Source organism: Ruditapes philippinarum, unplaced genomic scaffold (genome assembly GCF_026571515.1).
Source record: "Ruditapes philippinarum isolate M1 unplaced genomic scaffold, ASM2657151v2 ctg5859_1_1_1_1, whole genome shotgun sequence".
Lineage (NCBI taxonomy): Eukaryota > Metazoa > Mollusca > Bivalvia > Venerida > Veneridae > Ruditapes > Ruditapes philippinarum.
The window spans coordinates 141,949-152,565 of NW_026862582.1; the positions used below are offsets into that span (position 1 = coordinate 141,949).

A 10,617-nucleotide genomic window follows, 5' to 3' on the forward strand; every position below is an offset into this window, starting at 1 on the left:
TGGCCTCAGGTCGATCTTAGGGTAACTAGTAACCGACGCTGAAAAGCCTTTTACTCTATCTCAATTCATTGAGGAGTTGCAGCACTTTGAAATCAGTTTTGATGGGAAAAAAAACAATGCAAAATAGTGACTTTTGGCAATTTTGAGAGGTCCCCCCGTTGCCATGGTAACAGGAAATTTATTATTGAGCATGCTGTTACAGAGGCTATGGTGTTGCCAAGTTTCATTAGTATTGAAGCATTTTTCATAGTTTCATAGCAGTTTGAACTTGTTACAGGAGGCTTTTCAATGAAAACGGCCATTTTTCGCAATATGCTCATGGGGTAAAAGGTTAAGTGTTCTTGTTCTTTATGAAAATGAAGATTTTATTAATTTTATTAACTCCCTTTGTTGTCAAAAGTATGCATAATAGTAAAATAAATGTTACAAATTGAAATAACTGATATGTAAAAAAGGTGTGTTAAACATGTAGTCACGGATTTATATTACATGTTCCTACATAAAAATCAGTGATGTACTTTATATTTTAACTTTACTCTAAACATACAAAAGTAAAATTAATGTATTTTCTTTCTTACACGCCCTTATAGCCTCATAGTCATACATATAAAATGCTATTTTTATTTTTAAAAAACCTTTATTTTGGTCATTGTTTTATAAACAAAACAATCAGACTCGTTGGTGTTGAGCGTTTTGTCAGCAATTATTATAATCTATGCATAAAACACCACTACGTACTGTATACATTTCTAATTCGACTGTTTGATAGCGGAAAATAAAAATGGTCTATGACTTTAACTTTTGATTTTCCTACTTAATTAATTAGAACATTAAATTTTGTGATTATTTATAAGCCAATCAGTTTTGGCGCCAAAATTTTCTACATAATTTCAGTAATTTTGTGCTGAATATTACGTTAAATTGGTTTATAAAGTTTTACTTTATTTATATCCACACGTTTATATAAATTATTAATTTAATTATTATTATTTTTATTTCAATGTATTCTATATTAACATTATACATTTTGTAATTATTTTATTTCTCAACTGTTCCTGTTCCAAATCGAATGAAGATTTTATTAAATTTATTACCTCCCTTTATTGTCAAAATTTGTCTAACTGTTCCCATTTTAAAGCGCCACTCAGTAGAACATTTTAAATTTCTAAAAACCATCATGTCAATTACTTTCCATAAACAGTCATAACATGCGTACAAATATAATTATTTATTTACTAGATCTACTAAAGCCCCATGATGTTATTTCTGAATTGTTTCTGGCGCCCTTTGGAAATGAGTACAATTTTTATAGTTTTGCATGAGTCAAAAATATTTCATTTTGCTACTTTTGTGACAATCATTTCACAATAAGCACCCCTTTCTACCGTGTTCCGTTAGGGCCAGCGCGTTTTCTCTTCAAACGAAAGGCGCGAAACATAGTACGATATGGTGACCGTGCTTACACTACGACAGTACGATGGCGAAACACGACAGCACGATGGTGACAGTGCGACAGTACGATTGTGACAGTGCGACAGTACGATGGTAACACTACGACAGTACGATAGCGAAGTACGACAGCACGATGGTGACAGTGCGACAGTACGATTGTGACAGTGCGACAGAACGATGGTAGCAGTACGACAGTACGATGGTGACAGTGCGACAGTGCGATGTCTACGACAGCACGGTGGTGACAGTGCGACAGTACGATGGCGAAGCACGACATCACGATGGTGACAGTTGTGACAGTGTAATAATATTCGGCTAGAAACATAGCAACAATTCAAGTAAAAAATATCATTAACTTCTCCTACTATGTAAATTATTACACGTCTGTTTGAAATATCAACAAATTCAATGCTACTATCAAATGATATCTAGACTCTATATCAATTTTTCAAAAGTAGATCTATGCACTTGTCAACCGTGGGTATCCGACGATGCGTTTCTGTCACAATTTTATCTCTGGATTACAGACCATAATGTATTCAATATAATGGTTTGACAGCGGACAATGCAGTAATAGTGGGGGATAATTATGTCCTAATATACACATGGTAGAATATTTGCCAAGTTTTGGCGCCAAAATTGTTACTATATAATTCAATGTAAATTAACCTTCATTAATGCTTAAATTGCATTATAAAGTTTTACTTCATTAATATCAACAAGGTTTAGTGATTTATAATTGTTATACAATTTTTCAATCCTGTACAAGATTATATTAAAATTATACATTTTTATCATGTTTTTATCTTTTAGATGTTCAGTTTTTTCTAAAATGAAGATTTTATCAAATTTATTACCTCCCTTTATTGTACAAAGTTTTCTAAATCAATAAATTTTAAAGCAGCAGGACTCCATATTCATGTTAATTTTCATGAAAATTTTAGAAATGTATTTAAATGTAAAAGATTGCGAGATGAACAATTAAAGTAATTTACGTATTGCACTCGGCACTAACAATCAAAGAAAATTACCAAAAAGTCGTTAACATATGCAAAAATAGCCCTTACTGTGTTAGTAACGCAGTAGAAATATGGTGATATTTTAAAATACTGCGAAATCAGTCTTAAACAGTAGATCTACATAACATGAAAAATATCACTTGGATTTTGAAGGTTTTTACCTCTTTTAAAAATCTAGTACAATTTTCTCAATATTGATTTTCTTGAAATAGTTCGTCCCAACTGGAGGCGTGCAGCTTTAAAGAACCATTCATCTAAAACAGTCGTAACATTATGTTGGTTTTATATTAACAAAGACAGTATAGCAATTTTTAATATCTTTTTATAAATACTGTATGTGAATATAGGGTTAACGCACGTTTTTCTGTGTTATAACGTCTGCAGAGTCCCGAGGAACGGTTGGTACCCGAGCCCGGTAGGGCGAAGGCTCCAACAGTTCCGAGGGACTCTGCAGACTTTATAACACGAAATGAACGTGCGTTCACGCTATTATAGCATAAAATTTTAAAACAGATTCGTGATGAATAGATCTAGTTAATACAAAAAAAAAAAAAAAAAAAAAAAAAAAACAATTAAATTTAATTCTTGTGCCTGGACGGTATTTATCCAATTCTACATGTTTTACGAATGCGTTTTTTTCCGGGGCCATCAACTTGGAAACTTCTCAGAACCGAACGAAATTTTGAATTTTAATTGATTTAACAAAGCTTGACATTGGCGATTTATTAGATTCTATCTCAAGAAAAAAACAACGTTACATTACTCTACCCTCTACCCAAGACAAAACATGACCCTCAAACATTCTTAGAATGATTTCAGATTGACGCTAGAAAAAAGATCAGTGACATCAGAATCGGTTTTTTTTTTCAAGCAAACAAGTTTTTAAAAAAAATCAGGCACTAAGCATTATTCTCTCAAATAAATATAGAGCATTTATCAACATTAACATAAATAAAACAACATTTTCTCATATTCATTTTGTGTTATCTAGTTTTGTAAGTTAACTGTATTTGTTTACATTGACAACTGTCCGTTTCTTAGAAAGGGCGACAACCAAGATTAGCAACAATGTCTATACGCCGTATTTCCGGCATAGTTACTTGATGCGACTGAGGCCTTCGAATCAATAATTTCAATATAACAAGAGCGCATGACTCTTTGGCAAACAGGCCAAATCGTCATTTTTTTGTTTGTTTACTGGGCCCTGTATGTATTGCGCATAGGTGAAACCGGGCTATAACAAGAGCGCGTGACTATGTTAAATAACACATGGTTTTGGTCCCCTTATAACATGGGCAAAATAGAGGAGAATAGCCGATTTTATGCTATAATATTTTTACGTCGAATGTCCGAATCGGACTTTTTGCTTGCGAAAATATTTATAAAATCATTAAAGACGTTGAAATATGAATTTTTTCAATACGGCATATATTAAGTTTTTTTTTATATAATAATTATATATTATCAGTACATGTGCTGCGATTGACAAATATACATTTTTTTTTATTTTAAAGGCGTTTTAAGCTCCACACCACACGTGTCTGTGCAGATGACATATTGATCGAGGCGAGGTGTCTGTTATTGCTATTTAATACTCGGCAATTTGCAATGATTTGTTCTTGAAAAACAAACAACCTTTACATAAGTATTTTTAAATTCAAACAATAATGTTGTAAACTACGGCATCAGCTATACATATTATATGTATATAGCTTTATGTGACATAAACATTTAACTTCAACGTCTTAATATTAAGGGTACATAATGCCTCAGAAAATTCTTCATTCTTTACAATGGATATATAAGAGTTTAACAACGTTTAATTAATGGTTTATGGGCATTTTAAACAAATTAGTATTTTGACTTCCATACATAAAGTGACATTATGCTCATATTTTCATAGTCAAGTTGAGCTTAATTGACTTTATATTTCAAAAGATGGACTGTTAAAATGGTGTTTAACCAACAGTTGATATTAGAAAACGTTCAGGATAAAATTATAAATCTCCCTAAAATACAAAAAGACTAAAAAAGACTGCCCCACTCTTTTTATAAACTGAGCATTAGAGGTAAATTCTAATGGATATTTACAAAATATTTATCTGGATCTGTGCTTTATTTATTGTTTATGGGAAGTAAATTATTAAATTAAAAGCTATTATGGCAAAATGAAAACTTATTTTGATATTCGCCTATTACACTCACTATATACCCTTTGATGGGCATAATGTCACTGTATTTTTACTTATTGCAAACAAGGAAATGGTTGTAAAATTGCAGTTTCGACTTCCAGCCCCCTTTTGAGGCTTTAAATAGTGAAATAATGTCCTATTTAGGCCACAAACATCAGGGAGTGCCAGAGGGGGGATGTGCTCTCTTCTGCTTAATGTTTTAAAGAGGGACAACAGCCCTCCCCCACCCCCTAACGCCAAGAAAATTTTTGACTTGTGAGATTCGCTAAAAGCCTTTCACTGTATCTCAATCCATCCAAAAATTGCAGCACTTTGAAATCAGCTTCATAGCAATTTGAACTTGTGAATGGAGGCTTTTTAATGAAAACAGCCATTTTTCACAAAATGCTCATGGAGTAATGGGTTAATAACATGTGCATTTTTCTTTAGAGCATCACCGTTTGGGAGTAAAAGAGTTTGATTGTTGTAAAGAGGTGGTACTTAAAGTCTTTCATGAGGTAGAATTGTTTGAATTATTGAGGGCCGCTCAGGTGAAGAGGTATTGCATGTATATCAATGAAGAAATTCTAAATGTGAACAACGACGAAATGATTGAGGAAGTATTCCAGTTAGATTTTGCCGTGAATCACATATTTAAACAAACTGCAACGATTGCACAGCGATTATTTATTTGCGCCTCATCTGAACATTCTAGATAATATACATTGTATTGCTAAGAGGGATAACTCCACGGCACTAATTACCATTGCACTGCAGATTTATCTCCCTTCTCTTACGCACATTTCAATTATTTGTCAAAGTAGGCATGTTACCGTTGAAAAACTGCATGCGTCCAGATGAAATAATGCAAAATGGGACATTGTTGGTCTTCCTCCACAAGTAAACCTCGTTTGATTTTTAATGTGTTAGTGTGTCATAAAAAATAGATAAATAAATAAATAAATAGATAAATAAATGAATAAATAGATAAATAAATAAATAAATAAATAAATAAATAAATAAATAAATAAATAAATAAATAAATAAATAAATAAATAAAAGAATTAATAAAAAAGCTATGTTTTTAAAATTTCGATAGATAAACATTCTGTACGATCGTTTTTGCTCCATTATGTTCAATTCAGATATTTTTCTTCTCATCCTTGAGATTATTCACTTTACACAACAGTCGGATAAAAATCTGGTATTAAGATGCCAGATGAGTCGCGTGCGATTTAATGGCGCCAATGAAACTGCACACTTTGGATGAAGCAATTTCACCGTTATGAACGAAGATTTATTATATACTTGTAATTGAAATATTGAGAAATATTTTTATTTTCCGTATTTTCACTGTACAAAATTATTTTTACACTGCAGTGAAGAATATTTTCCGTATTTACACTGGTGTTTTGCCGGATAACTTTCTTCTAAATTCAGCCAATACAAACTCTTCCTATTTAAGAAAAAAATGAATATAATAAACAGAAAATTCTAGTTTTTTCTATATATACAGGATTTATTTACATCTTTTGGTATGAAAATTATCATATTTCACTCGCATTAAATACACATTTTCATACCACTCGATGTAAGAAACTAGATACGGATATAATGATACAAACCATGAAAATATAATTTATTGAGATAAAGAATTTACAATATGATGTTTTTGGTAAAACATTTCAAAACAAATATCTAACATCGTGTCCTCGGGGGTTCAGACGAAATAGTTGAAATAAGCCACAGTACGACAGATATGGGGCGCCGATACGAAGATTTCTTATCGCCGACACGATAATTCTACAAAAGTACATCTCATGTCTCTGCCTTTTGGAATATTACATGCTTTGAGGTGGAAAGTGAAATTATATTTCATAATTTTCACTGTAGCCGGGCTATATTTGAATGCGGATGAAAATAATTGTTCATAAATAAAATTAATGGAATTATCAAGAAGGAATAAATCCGCCATATGTAAATTAAATGTATACGTTGGAATATCGTTATTTCGCCTAAAACGTATCGTGTCTTCGTCTTTGACTTAAGACGAAGTCACAAAATAGTAAAAATAAGCCGCCATAACAAGTAGAAAAATATCGCCCTTTTCGGCGATTATTATATTTTTCATTCATTTTCGTATAAAAGTCGGTGTGAGATGAATTAGCCGCCTGGTAGAGAATTATTCGTATTACGCTCCGTACTTAGATAGAAGAAGATCTCGGCGCCCGCGAAGAGTCGACAAGTGAACATATTCATCATGCCTTCGTATCTTCGCCCCACAAACTCCGTGTCTGTGCCTTCGACTTTTAAGGGGCGAAAACGCGAAATGGCAGAAATCAGCCACCATGCAAAAAAGATTTCCTATGGTTATAAAACATGTTTCACACACATGTAAAAAAGCGAAACTTTTAACAAACGGCCGAAAGTGCTATAAGGCGTGTATAAGTACAGTTGGCTGCATTTGGAAAACGGGAAAAATGTCAAGAATGAACACGTGATTAAAAGTTAAGAGTCGCCGCGAGAACAATAGTGTTCTTAATGTTTTGTTGTTGTATACATAAATGTTGTACCTTGAACCTCATTCAAGTGTGTGTGTGTGTGGGGGGGGGGGGGGGGGGGGGGGGGGGTGAGGAGGAGAATATTACTGTATTGATGGGAATATACTACTTAACTTACATTGTTTTACTACGCATTTCTCAAAATTAAAAAAAAAATGTTTTGAAATATTTTGCAAGATTGGGCGGAAGTAAGTTGAGGATGAGGTGATTTTAAAGCAACGGCCAAAATCCCACGCAGTGTAAGGTGACTGGTTATAAACCAGCTAGTTAAAGGCCCATAATGCGTTATTTATTCTATCATTCTTAATTCTTAAAAACATTATATCTTATTGCAGTTTCATAAAAAATCATACTTATTTGCCATACACATGGAATATCTGTACCTTCTTTTGATATTTCGGCAACTAGTGAAATTATAGGGAATAAGTTTTTTGTATGGAAGTCAAAATACTTATTTGTTTATTTATTTCTTCCTTTACGACATATTACTGCAGATTAAGCGCTACTTTCTTGAAATATTTTTCATCTACTCTTAATCCATTATCAGAACATAATTAAAAACACGTTTGACATTTCTGAAGAATAAGAAAAATGATTTTTTTCAAAGCATACTGTGCCTTTAAACAATACTTGATATTTTTCTTTTTTTTAATTTTCATATTTATGAAAATACAATCTCGGGTTTTCGAGCTATTTTACTCCATGTAAAACTGGCAACCATGCAGTGCTACCAAAGTGACATTATGAAAGTAACATAGTTAACGGATTACCTAGTTGGTTTATTTAAAAAGCAACGTTTTCTCGCATTATACTAGTATATGCAGTGTCCTCCAAAAGTAAACATATAAAATATTTCTCATGAAGAAGCTCATTGCAAATTAAAGAAAAAGCCCCCATTAAGGTTCCCGAAATTCACACCACATGCCCCTTACCGCCATATGTTTTAATCTCGCCAGGGACTTTGTATTCTTTTTCATGTCAGGAAGTTAATCAGATAACTTCGGTGTTTCTATTCAGGTGCCTTCTTGTGTCCGTAAATTTCAGGAAGGGACAATTAATGTCTTTCTCCACGAGTAAAGCTGAAAAGTCGCAGTATGACATTGACAGCATCGCTATGACATTGACACTCTCTTATAGCATAGACTGTGTCGCTATGACATTAACAGTGTCGGTATGACATTGACGGTGTCGGTATGACATTGACAGCTTCGCTATGTTATTGACAGTCTTTGTTATGACATAGACTCGATTTGATATTGGCGGTGTCGGTATGACATTGCGGTGTTGGTATGACATTGACGGTGTTGGTATGACATTAACAGTCCCGGTATGACATTGACAATCCCGGTATGACATTGGCAGTGTCGGTATGACATTGACAATCTCGGTATGACATTGGCAGTGTCGATATGACATTTGCGGTGTTGGTATGACATTGGCGGTGTCCATATGACATTGGCGGTGTCGGTATGACATTTGCGGTGTTGGTATGACATTGGCGGTGTCCATATGACATTGGCAGTGTCGATATGACATTTGCGGTGTTGGTATGACATTGGCGGTGTCAGTATGACATTGGCAGTGTCGGTATGACATTTGCGGTGTTGGTATGACATTTGCGGTGTTGGTATGACATTGGCGGTGTCGGTATGACATTGGCAGTGTCGATATGACATTTGCGGTGTTGGTATGACATTTGCGGTGTTGGTATGACATTGGCAGTGTCGGTATGACATTGACAATCTCGGTATGACATTGGCAGTGTCGATATGACATTTGTGGTGTTGGTATGACATTGGCGGTGTCCATATGACATTGGCGGTGTCGGTATGACATTAACAGTCCCGGTATGACATTGGCAGTGTCGGAATGACATTGACAATCCCGGTATGACATTGGTGATGATGATATAATTTTAAACTAATTCAATAGAGACGCTATGTTAAATACAAATAAGAAGAATTTATAAAAGCAATGTAAATAAAGCACTTGTTGACTATCTTGTTATACACTTAGAATAAAAAGTATGTCAAATGCTTGCAAATAACAAGTTTATTGTTATTCAAGTACCACTTGTTTTCATTTCACGTAAAACAATGACATAAACGGAACTAAGCAATTTATGAAATCGTTAGTAATGTTCATATATACTTTTTTGATACCGTATTTCCTCTACTGACCAACATACTTTGAGAGACAAAAAACTGGGTAGGGAAACGATGCTTTTTGTGATGATGATGATGACGATGTTGACGGCGGCGAGGGCGACAATGCTAGTGATGATGATTGTGATAGTAGCGGCGGCGAGGGCGATGGAAACGATGCTAGTGATAATTGTGTAAGTGACAACGGCGAGGGCGAGGGCAACGATGCTAATAATGATGATGGTGCTAGTGGCGAGGGTCAAAGGAAGGGCGACGATGCTTGTGATAATGATGATTTTAGTGACGGCGGCGAGGGTGGGAGCTACGATGCTTGTGATAATGATGGTGATAGTAGCGGGGGCGAGGGCGATGGAAACGATGCTAGTGATGATGGTGTAAGTGACGACGGCGAGGGCGAGGGCAATGATGTCAGTGATGATGATTTTGGCGGCGGCGAGGCGAGGCGATTAACAGTGATAATGATGCAACTTTTACAAGATAAATTTTACTGAAATACTTAGATGAAACAATGCAAAATTGTTTTTTTATTCAACAGAAAATAACAACTGGAGGGCGTTTTAAAAACGCGTCGTTCTTTCATTAATTTTGGAATGATCCGATGTTATATATACTATCGTCTGCTACATGTAACAGCTCAACATGGCCGTCGGTTCAAAACTTGCCATAGGAACAGTCCAACTCCCGCTTTAAATTTGTCCTAATGACGATCTCGATCTTGCTAAATTTTGACCCATTACCTCACCTAGGCACCTTCTATATATGAACACTCACACAAAACTTTTACTGTTAGCTATCTGGTCGTCATTTTATCACCTTAGTGATATAGAAACTGAAATCTTTTATCTTCCGCAAATGACAGATGTATCCTCAAGAGGTTTTTTCCTTATGAGTGAAGTGCGCATGAATAATACATAAAATTTAAAGTTTTGCCTTCTGGGCATTATGATATCAAGTAAACAAACTTGATTTTACCTTTCTGTATTTTATACTTCATGTTTTGCATACAGACCTTTTAAAACAAGGACTGGTGGTGACATTCAACTTACTGAATTGTCGGGTCCATCATTTCAAGGGCATGAATTCACGATTTTGAACTGAAATGTCCCCACCGGACTTTCGTAATTAATTTAACAAATATGTTTTGATCTTGTGTTTTTTTTTCTATTTATTTATCTAATGTTAAGTCGGCAATCGTCCTCTCGTTCCGTAACTGATATTTATTTAATAAGCGTCTGTTTGAGATTCTTTG

General features: G+C 34.4%; 1 protein-coding gene across 1 annotated transcript; it reads left to right on the top strand.

The window, feature by feature from the left end:
• The first annotated feature begins 1,629 nt into the window (after nucleotides 1-1,629).
• Nucleotides 1,630-9,859, top strand: LOC132719477 (aspartate and glycine-rich protein-like). Its single transcript, XM_060703247.1, has 2 exons — nucleotides 1,630-1,707; nucleotides 9,416-9,859. Exons 1-2 carry the CDS (start codon nucleotides 1,630-1,632, stop codon nucleotides 9,857-9,859), a joined length of 522 nt encoding a protein of 173 aa, XP_060559230.1.
• The last annotated feature ends 758 nt before the right edge of the window (nucleotides 9,860-10,617 follow it).